Consider the following 18,092-nt stretch of genomic DNA (forward strand, 5'->3'; position numbering starts at 1 on the left):
GTCTGTTTCTGGTCACCCGACCGACCCTAAATTTCGGCGCCGACCATAAACTTTTTTTTTCCAAACTCAAAAATGTTTTTTTTTTTTTGGGTGGTATAAGGACAGGGTGAGAAAATGTACAACAAAAACGTGTGAAAACGAAAGTCCGCTGACGATTGAAGGGGCATAACCCTACATCACAGTTGTAAGGGACATCACTCTATGTACTTCCTGTAAAACCACCAAACACCGAAGCATTCACGCTGCGTTGAAATATGGAATCTATTAAATGTGTTGAGTGTCTTGTCTCTATGTATAGTGAATCCAGTCTCTTTGCGTGATTTTTTAAGTTAGTTTTATTGGTCTACATTTGGGGGAAAAAAATAAAAAAAAATCCCTACCTACCTACCCTATTTTTTTTAAACCATGTTACCAGAAACAGACACATTTTTTTTTTTGGCCTTAAATGAAATGTGATCGTGGATCTTTCAATAGGTTTTGTGTGGTTTGCAACACACACACGATTTCGTTTTCCTTTATAATTTTTAGTGTCCTTAGATTGTGACACTAAGTAGCTGTTAGTCCTGCTTCTTTGTCACAGTGAATTTCTTTTCTGTCCGATTACACATTGGAACTGCAAGCACATCACACTTTACTTGTTTATCTCCGAAATTTATTGTTTAGCAGGCAGTCATTTGAACCAAGAAACAATCAGATCTCAGTGCAATAAAATTGCGTATAAATAAAATTATCATCATTTCTTTGTGAAGGGAGTGTTTTCCGTGCAACCGCCCCTTTCTTCAAGGCCTCACAAAATCGGAGAAAATCAGAGCTGTATGTGGGGTGGTTTCATATAAACTGAGTGGGTTAGAACTGTGTTAGCTGTGAATAAAATTATCTATAAATAAGCATCATTTGTTTAATGAGGAGTGTTGGGCCTATTTTTAGCAACGGACGATGGGCATCATCAGGGTCAATTAGGTTTGTCATTCAGGGTTGATGGATTGACCCTCATACCATATTACGTCAATGATGAATGGTGCATGTCAGAGTGTCATTTAGAGTCTGCAGTACAGTACATACTAACAACTGTACCCCCAAATTTAAATCCATATGTACTCGATGACTATACACGCTAATTGCTTTACCAACAGCTGGAGACAGACTAAATTAAGTTCCCTGCAAAATATTGTGGTCTAGGACCCCTTAAATGTTGAGATATTTGAATTTTCATTTTGATCTGGATCGTCCTATTTATAGATTTGGCAACACATGTAACGTTGATGCAAGGGAGAGAACACCGCGGCTTTGTTGACATCCTCACTTTTTCAGAGGCTAGAACAAGCTGTGCATGTATTATGGTCCGCGCATGGTGACGTATCGTCATTATATGGTCTTATGGTGCGTTTGACATCGATTGTGGGCAAACTACACTTTGTAAACACGGGAGTGCGTTAGTATGCCTTTAAGATTTCCTCTGTTTAAGACCCTGCTTTCTTAGATTATCTGTTCATTTTCAGGTACATAAACTTGGCTCCATTTTAAGACTCCCTCCCTTTTCTCCCGCAGTGGGGCACTGCGGTTATGAAATTAAAGGCCCCTCCTGTTTTTGGAACCGCAGGAGCTTTCTAGTTTGCTGTTAGGTAGATTTTTGGTTCCTCTTTCCTGTCATGCTCTCTTTTTCTTCATGAATTCTTTTCTTTTTTCTGCCTTCTTGCTCATTCACCTGTATTTTTTCCAAAAATCTCTTCTCTTGCCGCTTGTCTCGCGATTCATGTATAGTTTAATCTGTTAGTGTAATCTGATGTAAGTCCAGCAGTAGATAGGTTAAGCCTATTTTAACATACTGGAAACTGGTAATCTTCCAGTAGGTATTAATTTAGTTTTACTAAAGCCTGCTGGGACACAAGTAATGGGTTAGTGCATTTGTAAACAGGAATCGCTTGACAAGTGGCCCCCTTCATCCCCCCCTTCCTCGTCCTGATATGGCTCTGCGTAGTCGGCTGGACGTTAAGCAACAAATAAACAAACAAACAAACCTCCCTTTTCGACCTGATTTTCTCATTTCTTACATTGTTGGCGGTCTTAAAAGGGGGTGTTCACTGCAATAGGATTGGGCTCGTGCCTTGACCATGACTGTATTAAACTTTAAAGTAGCTGTACACTACATTGGGTGTGCACGTTAAAGATCCCACGATTGACAAAAGGGTCTTTCCTGGCAAAATTGCTTAGGCACAGTTAATAATTGTCTACCTATACCCGTGTGACTTGGAATAATAGGCCGTGAAAGGTAAATATGCGCCGAAATGGCTGCAATCTACTGGCCGTATAAAATTTCATCTCACACAGCATCACTGCAGAGCGCCTAGAACTGTACCCACGGAATATGCGCGATATAAGACTCATTGATTGATTGATTGTACATAGCAAAGTTTCCTGACAATACTGAGCCTTACAGTACATAGAACACTTTTCTGTTGAATGCTCATGCATTTCTGTTCAAGATTAATGACACTGCTGACACGTTTTAGTGTCATTTACTGATAAAGGTCGATACTGAGGGATGAGTCATAAATTCATAATTGGTATCTCTTTGTAATCTTACATGCTTGTGATAACCTATCTTGTCTGGCAAAACTGGTGACATGAGTAATGTTAATTTCTATTGAGCACTGTCGTTTGCATGTGGTTAGCAGCATCAGCTGAAATGATTAGGTCAGTCTGCTGATTATTGCTTGAATTTACTTTACAGAGTGTGACATAAATCCAATTATCATTATAATTACAATCATAATTGTTTAGTACTCATTGCTTCCTAGGTAAAAATTCCTGAGCCCAACCTGCTCTCTTCCCCCTAAACACACACACACACACACACACACACACACACACTAACAAACAAACAGACAAAAACTGAGAGATAAAACAGAAGATTTTTTTAATGTTTGTGTCAGTGGCTGTTTGATGATGCACATGCAACTGAAAGAGTCCTCAGAATTAATGAGCTGAGGATGGCTGACTCTTATTTATGATTTGTCTAAATTCTGCTCATGATTATCACAGGTGAAGCAAATGGCATGATAGGAGTAAATACAAATGTACATGTCACTTATTTCAGTCTTAGTTACAGTGCTGCAAAGCAAGCAAAACTGCATAAATCAATCTTCGTTCTTATCAAAACACACAGAAAGACCCGTCACCGAACACATTACTGAAAAGCGTACGAACGGAAACAATGGGATGAAAGTGGCACGAGCGGACACACTTTTTCGTAAAAATCAGTACTAACGGACACAAAACTGTTTTTTTGCAAATTCAATCATCTTATGGTTCACATAGGTCCAATATCACACGCATTCGTACTTTGTGCTATTTGAAGACCATTGTAACTCACAGAACTTGTAGTGGTGGCCTGTTTCACTCTGATCAAACGAATATATGTGTACGAAATGTTGTAACAGCTGCAATGGTTTTGGTGATCATGTGCAAATCGGGGGTCATATTCGATAACAGTGCGAGAAAAACAAGAAAATGTTAAAAAAATCAGGCAATTCTGCCACGTTTGGACCGCATGTGTTATCATGAGGAATACTAGCACCTTGGTACTTATCGTACACATAGCCCAACCAATTAGCTACCTTATTCTTGCAATATCACTAAAGCGCGCTGCCCACACAACTTACCGCCACGTTTTTTCCCCAAGCAAGTGCCGAAAATGAGGCTGTATGAATGGAAACATCCTGCGGATGAACGGAAACGCCCGGTGTATGAACGGAATCAGTTGACACACCGTGCACAAGCAGAACATTACATTTGTCAGATCATACACTGAGTTAATTGGCAGGTGACAGATCCTGCAAGCACACAGAACCGTACAACCTGACACACAAACTCTCACAACTCTTGTGAATGCTAAACATGATTTCCAAACAGGGTTGAATCTGCTATATATAATGTTTTGTATGGTCTCTGGGTTTGAATGGAAGCTGCATGTACACTGAATTTCCTTTACAATCGCACAGTCTCCACAGAAAAATGTTCCTAAAACTTTTAACATGCAGTCATGCGGGTTTATATTAACAACCCGTCTGATTACAAACACACAGACTGCATGAGTACACAAACTGTCACTTATAGATGAGTTTTTGCGACAGAATCATTCAGCTAAATACACATAAATCTTGCATAACACATAGTTTTCGCAGAAACTAATTCACTTGAACGCATGCACACAGGTAAGGACAGAAAACCATAAGAGCCACACTAATTAAGTAATCACGGCTAATCAATTTTAGGTACACTACATTGGGGTGTGCACGTTAAAGATCCCACGATTGACAAAAGGGTCTTTCCTGGCAAAATTGTATAGGCATAGATAAAAATGTCCATCAAATACCCGTGTGACTTGGAATAAAGGCCGTGAAAGGTGAATGCCCGCCCTAATAGGCTTGAGCTTTGCTGGTCGATGTGAATGCGTGATATATTGTGTAAAAAATTCAATCTCACAGTACGGCATTAATGGGTAACATGCGCCTTGAGTCGCCTTGTGTGGTGAGATATGTGTGCGATATAAATTGTCGTAAATAAATAAAAAAAATATAAAAAAAAAAATACAGATTAAACCAGCACACAATTAATATTAATAACACACATTTGTACACACAAGCTGTTATAAGCCCCACTATTTCAGGTACACACAAAACAATACAGCAACACAAATTCAGGCGTATTTTAAATAGAACACGGTCAAACGGATTAAAGTTCTGACAACCATCTCATCAGCTAGTACATGTACAAGTTCAGGCTCACAAATCTGCAACCACAGACACACGGATTGAAGCTACCCAAACCACAGTCACACAGATGGGTTTAGATTAAACATCCACACAGTTGTACACAAGCCCTCTAGACCTCACTGACACCGATATTTGCCAAAGAGAGGGGCTGTCAACACAGCTGAAGGCTAGCAAGCCCCACACTCACCCCCACCTCTCTCTCTCTCTCTCTCTCTCTCTCTCTCTCTTGTTATCTCCCTTTGCTAGGAATAGGATCACCTGTCCAATGTTTATTGAAACGTGTCATCGTGACTGTGAAGGCCTGCTTTTTCCCTGTCCCCTCATGACTGTGTGTGTTTTCTGCTTTCCCATCAAATGGTGATGTGTGGCTTTCAGGATAGACGAATTATGGGGATGTGATTGTAATGTATGCCACAGGCTGCTCATCTTGATTGAAATCTGATGTGTTATTGTTATGATACACATGTGATTACCTGTAAATCAACATTGAACTGTCCTTATGGATTTATAGTCTGAATGTGACAACTGACATCAATGCTGCAAGTTTTTGCCCTCGTTGAGTCAAGAGTTTTTGTGAATAGAAGTCATATGAGAGCTTGAGGAAGTCGGTTGTGTTTGAAATGTGCATATAATTATTTGAATATCTTAGCTCAAGAGCAAGTGTTTGAAGTTGACGGATTAGGAGGCGTTGACATGGGTTGAGTGCAACTTGCAAGTCCGTATGTGAAAAGGTGTTTCTCTGGGAGTGTGTCAATGCAGTGTGGCTTTGTGGAAGACATAATAAGACAGCCCGGTTGTGTTTGTTACGCAACGTGCATTGTGAATGGTTGGCAGATCTTGAGCGTTTTGTGAAGTACTGTACAGATAGGATCAGTTTACACATGTTTAGAGCAATCACTGGGTGAAAAGTTGCAGGTTACAGGCGGGTCTGTCAGTGCATAACTAATTGTTGTGGTGCTTTTATTTATCATGTACAAATGAAGAGGATTTAGATGTTGTGGTACATGCTGAATACTCAAGGTTGATGTGGTGGACCAAACCTGGTGAGCTATAAGCCTGATCATGTCAACATTTACTAGTTGATCTTAAACTCCTTCTGGGCGGGGATGTAGCTCAGTCGGTAGCGCGCTGGATTTGTATCCAGTTGGCCGCTGTCAGCGTGAGTTCGTCCCCACGTTCGGCGAGAGATTTATTTCTCAGAGTCAACTTTGTGTGCAGACTCTCCTCGGTGTCAGAACACCCCCGTGTGTACACGCAAGCACAAGACCAAGTGCGCATGAAAAAGATCCTGTAATCCATGTCAGAGTTCGGTGGGTTATAGAAACACGAAAATACCCAGCATGCTTCCTCCGAAAGCAGCGTATGGCTGCCTAAATGGCAGGGTAAAAATGGTCATACACGTAAAAGCCGTGGGAGTTTCAGCCCATGAACGAACAAACAAACTCCTTCTGTTTGAACATCAGAAAAAGAACATTCGATACAGTTTATGACATTCGGTTGCATTCGTTTTGAGCAAAAGGTAAGCTGACTCCAGGGATGCTGTGTGAGGGTGGAAAGAAAATTCAAGTGTGAGCAGTTTCACCTCACCTGTGTTTAGTTTTGTCCACAAGGCCGCTTTGTGCTTTATTGATTAGGGGGGAGGGGGGGGGGGGAGATAGCGGGACAAGTCACAGCCTCTTCTGCCCTCTTCTGTTGTGGGGAGGCCTACCTCGCAAAGCGAGACTTCCCTACACAAACACTGGCCTAAAATCCAAGAGTGAAAAAACAATGAAAAGTTTCTCTTGTTGTGGAAAGTTTGCTGGTGTTGACAGCCGGGCGACTCTTGGGTCTGTGACAGACTGGGATCCTTTGTCAATTTGTGCATTATGTGATTTCCGGACAGGATTTGTTTAAAAGTGATTTTACTTCTTTCCGCTTTGTTAAGGAGTTAGAAACGTATGTTTCCTTGTGGTTTTAGTGTTGCTCACCTGTTGTCGTCTTGGCAAGAAAGGGTTTAGTTTCTTGGTCAGCTGTTGTGTGAAGGGTTACAGATGTAAAGGGTCAACTCGGTGACCATATTGTCCATAGCTTAATGTAACGAGTCATGCATACCTGGCAGCTAGTGTTGTATTTATTTTGAAGATCAATACATTCCTTCTTGTGTAAGGGATTATGTGTACTACATTTGAGATCTGCACAGGATTTGATATGGACTGAGAGCACGTTCAGTGACTTGGTGATGTACAATCAGTTTTAACAGCTTCATTCACTCAGACTAGGCTAAGTATGCACAGTATAAGTTCTGTTGTTGTTTTCTGAATCAATTTTGCAGACTGACAAAGGAGTCAGCACTTATCATATTAATTGTATTTGGGGTTGTCCAAGTTGGAAGGATGCTATTACTGATTGGTATTACGTACACATGTGTCAAAATTTGGACAGGCTTGTGGTGTCTATGTGCAGATCACTTAAGTGTCCGAGATAACGTTCACTTCAGCTGTGTGCAGTCATACCTAAAAACACTCCAATGTAGGAGATAATTTTCTTCAGTGTCTCATGCTTTTCCTGTGACTTCGATAAGATAAGATAAAGATGAGCTCGGGCGATACACTGACACTGTTTTTATCCTTTGTTAGCTTAATTTTTGCTGCGCACTGTACTTGGCTTTTGATTTGCAAGTTGTACATTTATGCATTCAGCCGGCACACATTAGTAAAACATGTGTCTGATTTTATTCAGTGGTCGTAGGCTGAAAGATTGGCTGCATTGTTTTAAGCTGTTGACATACACAAGTGTGAAAGTTGATCTTATAATTTATGTACGTATACGAACACAGCTAGGTTTTATTATCGCCTAGCTCTGTTACTGTGAATGTGTTGGTAGCATTGGTTAAGCGTTCAGAGCAAATTTACATTTTTATGTGTAGTGGGAGGCAGTTATATGGCTTTGGCCATCAGGACCCGAATTTCCCAGCCTTGGGATGATAGAGTATATAAAATGGAGAGAAAAAAATGGGGAAAAATGAAATGATGATTTCGATGCTTAACTCGACTGTGACGCTGGTACTGAGGTACTGTGTGTTTGATTGTGCTCTAATCTGTCCTGCAGTCTTGTGAACACAATTTGGCTGCTGTTTTGTCTTCAAGCGTAATAGAAAAATGGTGACATAGATAATGGCATTGACGCTGAAACCATAACACGTGGTAAAAGAGGTCACACACAGCTGTCTAGGTCTTGGGCTGGACACTTTCTTATCATTCAGTCAAACATTCAGACTGCTGTCAACATTTTGCAAACAAGGCTCACACAGTTCAGTGGGAACCAAAATGTCCAAAGTGAAAACAAAGAAGCGAGAACTTAGAAACACTTCAATCGCCAACAAAGACCTGAACATGAACACAGACTCACCGAGCAGTGAACTTGACAAAGACAGGGAACCGGCAGATTTATCGAAGCTGGTGACATCGGCCAATCACAAACAATACCTTCAGTTGGTGCACACAACGTCTATTTCTGACGACGAGCATGAGTTGTGTCAGGATGGTGGGTTCAATGCTTGTTTTTGTTAGTGTGGTCTGAATTTTTTAACTTCAAATCATGTCTAAATGCCGGAGTGATTTGGGACATTTTTAAGATGTGTTTGAGCTAAGAAAGTTGACATGACGTACCGGTACCTCTCTTCTACATATACTGTCATTCTGAATTTAAGCGTCATAGTACTGCCTCTCAGTATCAGGCACAGTTCATTATGTTGTGTTGCGGCATTGCCATTGGACTGCTGTACAGGCGGTAATATTAGTTATTACACGAGCTTCACTCATGTCTTCTGGTGCAAAACTGCTATGTGTCACATCATTCGTTAATGTGATTGTCATAAATGCTTTAATCTACAAAAAAACTATTGTCTTTCTTTCCTCCTTAATTAATATTTTGACCATATTTTAACCAGAGACGAATGCAGGCTTCAAGCAAATTCTGCAGCCTCAGATTTAGCATCTACTTTGCAATATTTACATTATATGATTAATTCTCTACTAATAGTTCTCTGCTTGGCAGGAGATAGTTTGTCAGGGACGAACATTTGCTACTTATACTCATCCCCGCAGATTCTAAGCACATTAATTAAAATTGTCACCCCAAGCACAGTATCTCCTCCTCTACTATAGCTGACTAAATTCTAATAAATTACTGTTACCAGAAGCTGTTGATGCTAGCTATTGAGGATCTGTCAACAGCTGTATTTTTGCACAGGCCAATGCCCATGACCTGCTTAGATGAGTTGTTATTCCTGAATCTGCAGTGAACAGTTATTGTGGTGTAGAAACGCTTTACCAATACATTTGTACCATCACCTGTTTGTGCTGGCCATGCAGGTGGCTGTGATCCTTAATGGCTGCAGGAGTGTATTGTGGCTGAAGATTCTGTTGGTGCTTGTTAGTTTCTCTCATCTCTAGTCCCTTGTTCCATTTATGGATCATACACATCAATTGTCTAAGATTTGTAGATGGTGCTGATTTTTTCCTCAGGAGCACATGACTATCAGTCGCAAATTCTTTGCACTGAAAATTCAGTGCAGCCAATTTCGTGAAGTAGATTCTAAGATATTGTAAAGTCGATTTTTGCCGAATTAATTTGAGGCTTTTATACCCTGTGTTAATTGTGTTACAGAAGATCACAGCTAGCTATGACAGTGTCTCTGTGTCTAACAGCCAGTGTGTGTTGTACGTGTTACAGAAGACCACAGCTATGACAGTGTCTCTGTGTCTAACAGCCAGTGTGTGTTGTACGTGTTACAGAAGACCACAGCTATGACAGTGTCTCTGTGTCTAACAGCCAGTGTGTGTTGTACATGTTACAGAAGATCACAGCTATGACAGTGTCTCTGTGTCTAACAGCCAGTGTGTGTTGTATGTGTTACACTAGAAGATCACAGCTAGCTATGACAGTGTCTCTGTGTCTAACAGCCAGTGTGTGTTGTACGTGTTACAGAAGACCACAGCTATGACAGTGTCTCTGTGTCTAACAGCCAGTGTGTGTTGTACATGTTCCAGAAGATCACAGCTATGACAGTGTCTCTGTGTCTAACAGCCAGTGTGTGTTGTACGTGTTACAGAAGATCACAGCTATGACAGTGTCTCTGTGTCTAACAGCCAGTGGGTGTTGTACGTGTTACAGAAGATCACAGCTATGACAGTGTCTCTGTGTCTAACAGCCAGTGTGTGTTGTACGTGTTGCAGAAGACCACAACTAACAGTGTTGTATTGTGTTACAGAAGACCACAGCTATGACAGTGTCTCTGTGTCTAACAGTGTTGTATTGTGTTACAGAAGACCACAGCTATGACAACCTGTCGAGCCCCACGTCACCAGGCTTTGAGGACAGCGCCTCGGCGGGCGACGCCATTCCCCTGTCCGAAGACCCCGAGGAGAGGGAGCGACAGATGAAGGAATGGCAGGAGGAGCTAGAAAAGGTGGGTGTAGCTTGACAGGTGCATACGGCTATCTTGGCTGAGGTACATGAGAAAGTTACCAACCCATAGGTGTCAACCTATCATTGGTGTTGCCCTTATATGAGGCCTTCCAAAACCGTATTAGACAGCTCAAGACCTTATAAAATTGTATTGTGCCCACGTGTTGAAAAATGGCTCTTCAGGTCGTAAAATCCAGAGGCACGCACTTTCACATGTTTCCTGCATGGGACACAAAACGAGTAGTCTGGGCCTTCTGATGAAGATTTAATCCATCCAGCGTATGCACCGTTGTTAAAAATTGGGCTCTCCCACTCTTTAAGATGTCGTCCGGATCCACTTTGCGATGTAGTTTTCAGCTTTTTAGCTGGAGGATAACTTTGCGATGCCATGCTTGTTGATCGACGCTTGATAGAATGTACCGGAAACCGGAAGTGATTTATAGGAAGTCAAGTGGAAAAAGAGTCTGAGTATGCGCAATGACAACGTTTGAGAGTCGTCTGCATGAAAGCGTCGATCGTTGTCTCTCAATCTCCATTGTTATCATTCATTTTAACTTTGCTGTAATTTTTTCTTTTCGCCGTATATTCTTCTTTTGCCCGTATAGATTTTCCTATACACCGTATTGGGTAAAAAATGCATTTTTCCCGTACAGCAATACGGCCAAACCGTATAGGTTGACACCTATGCCAACCGGGCGGGAGCCAGCCGCGGTGTCGGATTGGATGAAATTGAGATTTGCTGAGATTTCAAACGAATCAGACCCCGCGGTTTGTTCTCTCCCGTTTGGGTGGCACCCACTTTTGGTTCATGCACCTCAGCCCTGAAATCCACTGTTTTCAACAGGGGCTATGTAGCCACATTGTGGGGCATATGGAAGAGAGAGAAGCCCTGAAATCCACTGTTTTCAACAGGGGCTATGTAGCCACATTGTGGGGCATATGGAAGAGAGAGAAGCCCTGAAATCCACTGTTTTCAACAGGGGCTATGTAGTCACATTGTGGGGCATATGGAAGAGAGAGAAGCCCTGAAATCCACTGTTTTCAACAGGGGCTATGTAGCCACATTGTGGGGCATATGGAAGAGAGAGAAGCCCTGAAATCCACTGTTTTCAACAGGGGCTATGTAGCCACATTGTGGGGCATATGGAAGAGAGAGAAGCCCTGAAATCCACTGTTTTCAACAGGGGCTATGTAGCCACATTGTGGGGCATATGGAAGAGAGAGAGAAGTGCATAAGTATGAATATGTACATATGGATGTGTATACACATGCGCGCGCACGCACACACTCACACACACACACACATACACACACACACACACATTCACACACACACACACACACACACACACACACACACACACATACACACACACACAAACATACACACATACACACACACACACATACACACATACACACACACACACACTCTCTCTCTCTCTCTCTCTCTCTCTCTCTCTCTCTCTCTCTCTCTCTCTGTATGTCAGAAACAGTTCAGTGTGTAACTTCTTTGCTTCCTATTTACATGACAGATCTCAATATACTGCCCTAAACTGTAAAATATCTACTGAGGAGACTGTGAAATGCGGGGTGCCTCAAGGTTCAGTGCTTGGGCCGATCTTGTTCTGTCTGTATATCAATGATCTGCCACTGCACATTTCTGATAGTAATGTAAGAAGTGATTTTTTTGCTGACTATTCTTCTCTTCATGCAAGTGGAAAGTCTGTTCCAGTAATAGAGTCCTCCCTTCAAACAGCTTTAAACGATGTAAATAACTGGTGTAGTGCTAATGCTATGCTTGTCCATCCAATAAAAACTAAAAGTATGGTAATTGCAACCAGACAAAAACACCAGATTTCTTCACTCAAACTAAATCTTACTACGTATTGGTACGCAATCAATTGAACAAGTTCAACAACATCGCGTTTTAGGGGTAATTATTGATTGTGAATTCAAAAGGCAGGCACAATTACAGCATATTTGCAAGAAAGTAGCCAAGAACGTTTTCCTCCTATCCAAGTTAAAGCAATATACGGACAGAAAGACTCTGGAAATGTTCCACCATGCTCATGTAATGCCTCACATTAATTATGTTTCGACGCTCTGGGATGGCAGCAGTGATGTCCACTTGAAAAAGTTAGACTCTCTCTATCGTCGCTCGGCCAAACTCATCGTAAAGGATAATGCCTCAACAGATATGAAATTAAAAATGCTTAACTTTCTTCCATTGGAAAAGCATCTCAAGTTAAACAAAGCCATTTTCATGCATAAATTGTATCACGGGAAAGTGCCGATTTACATTACATCATTATTTGATAAAGCTACCGACAGATATGGGTCGGTCAACTTGATCCCACCGATTCCACGAATTTACCTGTATTAGACCAGTCTTGTTTTTTCGGGTACTTCAGTTTTGAATTCACTTCCATCATTCTTTAAGTACTTAAAGTCATTAAAAAGTTTTAAAAAATGTGTTAAAAACCACTTAATGTCTGAGTAGTTTAACGCGTTTTGATTTACCACACTTAGTATTACGTCAAAGATATGCTGTGCATTGTATATTCTGAACATATTTTTGTTGTACTATTGCTACATGTTCGATTGCTACCAGCTTGAATTGATAATTACCTGCATAGTATGCATTTGATTTTCTGAAAAACCACATATTGTATGCTCTTCATGCCTCATCTTCATCATCATCATTATCATCATCATCATCGTCATCATCATCGTCATCTTTATTATCACGTGCTGAAGTTTTTCGACCTCCTTTTTTTGTTGGTTATCTTTTTAGCTTTTTAATTTTTAATTTTTTAATTATATAATTGTGTGTCTATGCGTCCCAAGGACAGATTGTAAGAAAAGGCGTAGCCTTAAATCTTAATCCTTTGTTAAATAAAGTTCAAAAATTCTCTCTCTCTCTCTCTCTCTCTCTCTCTTTCTCTCTCTTCTCTCTCTCTCTCTCTCTCTTTCTCTCTCTGCATTTGAATGTAAAGCTCTGGCCCAGTCTTGACAATCATGTAAAATCAAAACCGTTCAGAATCTATCAAGTCGTGTTTAGTGTTCAAGTACATTGTAGTGTGTCCCACAAAAATCACTGGAAAACTCGTAGAAAACTCACAACAATTGAATGAAAAGACTTTTTTTTCTTCATTATTTTTTCAACTCGCAACTGGATGAAGAGACCTTTTTTTCTCTCATTATTTTCACAACTCACTGCAACTGGTTGAGGAGACATTCAATTTCTCCGGAAGTGATGACCCACATTTTGACTGTTGTCCAGGTGGAAGGGGAGATAACGATGCTGCGCCAGGTGCTGGGCAGCAAGGTGCGGCGGGCGACGGAGCTGAAGCGTAACCTTGGCATCACACCCTTCAAGGAGTTCAAGCACGACATGTTGGAGGGCATCAACCAGGTCAAGGAGTCGCCCGCGTACGTAACTTAGTGAACCTCACTCTGTGTGTTGTGCCTGGTTTTGTGATTTGATGTGTGCGAATGTGTCACTTTTGGAGGAAAATAGGTCATGGCTTGAAGGGGTAAATGCCAATCTCTTGAGTTTATAGCCCGTGTGAGGATCATCATCACACTGAATAAGTGTCGAAATGTTCACACTTGGTTCAATATAGTGCTTGACACGTCTATAGGGCTATTTCAAGAGATTGAGAGGCAAAGTATGGACAGAGAGCTATCTGTGTTTTGTTGTTATTGGTGTTTTTTTCTGAAGGTGAAGTCATTTTTGACAACAAGAACTATTAGGGGGCACTTATGCCTCAAAGATTAGTTGAGATGTGAAGTCGGGAAATTTAAGGGATTTTCATCTGTGTTTTGTGGCAAGAGTGGGTTCTAACAGTACTGTAGTTCTAAGAAAGATAGGATTTTCTGTGTGTCCCTCGACTTCCCTCCTCCTTCTATCCCTCCTTCCCCCCTCTCCCCCTCTCTCTGTTTTTTTATTTTTTATTTTGTGCTTCAATGTAAGCAAAAGACATGAAATTGGAGGTAGAGCATCATATCTTTTTTCAGTTATTTAAAGCCCCACTCCACCTCATGAAACCTCGCCCCACCATCTCAGATCTGGTCAGGCTTTTACATGAGATAAGACCATCCCTCAATGTGCTCACATACCAAAAATCAACACCCCGACTGCTTGCTATGTTGAGTTGACATTTTGTTAAGAATTGATATCCGAAAAGGCACCAGTGCTTTTTACAAAATTATTTCTTTACAAAAACACCACTGTGTGCCCAGGCTGTTGATTTTTGGTGTGTGACCAAGTGGAGGGATGGTTGTTTCCAAGTCCTGGTCAGATCTGAGAGCATAAGGCAACCTGTTTTCACAAAACGGAGCGGGCCTTTAAACTGCAGCACATTGTAAAATGTAACATCATAGCTTCATCACTGTATATTTATGCTGCTTTCTTTAAGCAATATTTTTACTCAAAGTCTTTTTGCTTCAAGATGACTTTACCTGTAGCTTGACTTTACCTGTAGCTTGAATGTCCTGCTCGGTGTCAATGGTTTCTTGTCAAAAATACTGTGTGTGAAAAAAGGTGAACTTTGACCAGTATAAATGGGGGCAGAGTACTGTTCCACATAAACAAATATTATTGGTAACTTAGGTATAGTAAAACTGTGAAATAACCTAGCTTTCATCGTTGTAAAATCATGGAAGGTTATCATTATTCATGTTTTTAAGTCCCTGTTGTTCAATTTTCCGATTGTCTGTAGATGGCTAATTAGGTTTGGGATGTTGTAATTTGTGTTAAGTGAATGAGTAGGTTACCTTCCATGCAGATACATACCATCAGAACGGCGTGTGGGAAAGCTTGATGTGCTTGTGATGGCTGTCATAGTATATTGACTACCTGTGAGACGCTAGCTCAGCTTTTTCTGTGGAAAGAGACGGAGATTGGTTTATCTAAGTCCAAAGACATCTTGCAGTGTTTCTCATTGGTCCGTTTGAACTAGACCTTCACATTGAGTTGGCTTTTCTCTTAGATTTGTAAATTGAACAGCTTACTGTCTGAAAAAGAAGACCAGTCAAACATGATGCATCTAAAGTATCAAGTTTCTTTTAGCACATATATATTGTCAAATGTCAAGTTTGCCACATCGAATACACGCCTGCACTCATACGTGCTCATACATACACACACACACACACACACACAGTGAATCAATACATTATGAGGCTACACTTATGTTACATGAGATCAAAGGTAGCTAGGGTCTTAAGAGGGGAGTAGTAATTTATTGGGTGGTCTTCAAATAGGGTTCCACTGTGGTAAGTACTCTGTCTTCCCCATTGGTCAAAGTGTTTGGCCCGGAAGCAGTGATAAGAGAAATATCTTCACATAAACAGGGTTGTCGGTGATTTCTTGGGTGTCTCTAGCAGAGTGATTTTTTCCAGGTATCAAAAGACCAATGAGACGATTCATGATTGGAACGAAAAACTGACGCATACCCAGGCGTAAGTAGCTGTTGTCGGCAGTAGGAACGCTTTGAACGACTGGCCAGATTTGTCTCCTCCACGCTCTGTTGTCGTGATCGTGGCTTCGTATCATCCTAGCATGTTACCCCGCTTTCTTATTTACAACTTATATATATATAGCTTTTTCTTCTAATTTTGTACAGTCTTGATGCGAAAGTAGCGACTCTGTCCCGTCTGTTTCTCTGCCTAATACACTAAACACTGGATGCAGGCAGGTCTCTTTATAAAGGCATGAAATGTTCCCCTCAGGAAACTGTTCCCCAGCAAAGAATCCTGAATGAGTAAATTGATGGTAATGCAATTTGAAAAACATTGTGGACACTGTTGCATAGTGTTTGAAAAAAGGATCGACAAAAATGCTTGGGTACAGGTAGAATATTTATGGACATTTGAGATAAAGGAAAAGAATTGAGATACTGCTTCTCGTGGAATGTGTTTGGGATGAGTGCTGTTGAAGAAGATAAACAAGTCGCGTAAGGCGAAAATACAATATTTAGTCAAGTAGCTGTCGAACTCACAGAATGAAACTGAACGCAATGCCATTTTTCAGCAAGACCGTAGCATCGTCAGTCCACCGCTCATGGCAAAGGCAGTGAAATTGACAAGAAGAGCGGGGTAGTAGTTGCGCTAAGAAGGATAGCACGCTTTTCTGTACCTCTCTTTGTTTTAACTTTCTGAGCGTGTTTATAATCCAAACATATCATATCTATATGTTTTTGGAATCAGGAACCGACAAGGAATAAGATGAAAGTGTTTTTAAATTGATTTGGACAATTTAATTTTGATAATAATTTTTATATATTTAATTTTCAGAGCTTGTTTTTAATCCAAATATAACATATTTATATGTTTTTGGAATCAGAAAATGATGGAGAATAAGATGAACGTAAATTTGGATCGTTTTATAAATTTTTATTTTTTTTTACAATTTTCAGATTTTTAATGACCAAAGTCGTTAATTAATTTTTAAGCCACCAAGCTGAAATGCAATACCGAAGTCCGGGCTTCGTCGAAGATTACTTGACCAAAATTTCAACCAATTTGGTTGAAAAATGAGGGCGTGACAGTGCCGCCTCAACTTTCACGAAAAGCCGGATATGACGTCATCAAAGACATTTATCAAAAAAATGAAAAAAACGTATGGGGATTTCATACCCAGGAACTCTCATGTCAAATTTCATAAAGATCGGTCCAGTAGTTTAGTCTGAATCGCTCTACACACACACACACACACACGCACACACGCACATACACCACGACCCTCGTTTCGATTCCCCCTCGATGTTAAAATATTTAGTCAAAACTTGACTAAATATAAAAAGCACAATTCTGTAATGTCTATATTTTTTTAGCCATCATCTCTTTCTCTTCAGTACTAACAACCAAAATTAATAACATCAGCATGTGTTGTCAGGTAAATTAAGGCGAACAGATGCAGATAATGTGACCTTTTTTGACATTTATATTTTGAGACAGAAAAAAACATTTTTCAGCTGTTATACTTGTGTGTCATTCAAAAGGGAAAGCAGACAGATATTGTCATGGATGTTGTTTTGCTGACAGTACTGGTAACTGAACTCTCTTTGAAAGCTAAACTTACCTGCAGCCAACCATGACACGTCAGGTCATTGGCGTTAATTTAAGTTTCAGACTCCCGATTTGCAGCACATTCAAGTTAAAATGGATGATCTAGTAGACAGAACTAGGAAGACCTCAGGTTAGGTTGGAGAGGGTTTTGGGAAGCAAAAGCTGTGATACAGTGGAACCCCCCTGTTAAGACCCCCCAAATTAAGACTTCCTCCTTTTTAAGACCTTGTTTTCTCAGACTTTCTGTTCATAACCTCTGTAAAATTACCCCATTTTAAGACTCCCGCCTTTTTGACTCACATGCGAAGCAAAAGTGAGTCTATGTACTCACCCAAGTCGTCCGTCCGTCCGTCCGTCCGGACATCCGTCCGGAAAACTTTAACGTTGGATATTTCTTGGACACTATTCAGTCTATCAGTACCAAAATTGGCAAGATGGTGTATGATGACAAGGCCCCAAAAAACATACATAGCATCTTGACCTTGCTTCAAGGTCAAGGTCGCAGGGGCCATAAATGTTGCCTAAAAAACAGCTATTTTTCACATTTTTCCCTTTTTCTCTGAAGTTTTTGAGATTCAATACCTCGCCTATATATGATATATAGGGCAAAGTAAGCCCCATCTTTTGATACCAGTTTGGTTTACCTTGCTTCAAGGTCAAGGTCACAGGAGCTCTTCAAAGTTGGATTGTATACATATTTTGAAGTGACCTTGACCCTGAACTATGGAAGATAACTGTTTCAAACTTAAAAATTATGTGGGGCACATGTTATGCTTTCATCATGAGACACAT

At 40.6% G+C, this 18,092-nt stretch overlaps 1 protein-coding gene across 4 annotated transcripts in view; it reads left to right on the forward strand.

Annotated features, from left to right (window-relative positions):
- Positions 1 to 18,092, forward strand: part of LOC138979905 (tumor protein D54-like) — a 55,812-nt gene that overhangs the window by 22,634 nt on the left and 15,086 nt on the right. Inside the window, exons 1-4 of one of the 4 annotated variants that reach the window (XM_070352676.1) lie at positions 7,650 to 8,297; positions 10,082 to 10,224; positions 13,510 to 13,658; positions 15,633 to 15,692. In XM_070352676.1, the coding sequence (XP_070208777.1) occupies positions 8,081 to 8,297; positions 10,082 to 10,224; positions 13,510 to 13,658; positions 15,633 to 15,692 (569 nt within the window). In that variant the 5' untranslated portion in view covers positions 7,650 to 8,080. Of the gene's footprint in view, positions 1 to 7,649; positions 8,298 to 10,081; positions 10,225 to 13,509; positions 13,659 to 15,632; positions 15,693 to 18,092 lie in introns of those variants that run through there. The other 3 variants (XM_070352675.1, XM_070352678.1, XM_070352677.1) reach the window with 3 other exon arrangements.

Source organism: Littorina saxatilis, linkage group LG11, assembly GCF_037325665.1.
Source record: "Littorina saxatilis isolate snail1 linkage group LG11, US_GU_Lsax_2.0, whole genome shotgun sequence".
Classification (NCBI taxonomy): Eukaryota; Metazoa; Mollusca; class Gastropoda; order Littorinimorpha; family Littorinidae; genus Littorina; species Littorina saxatilis.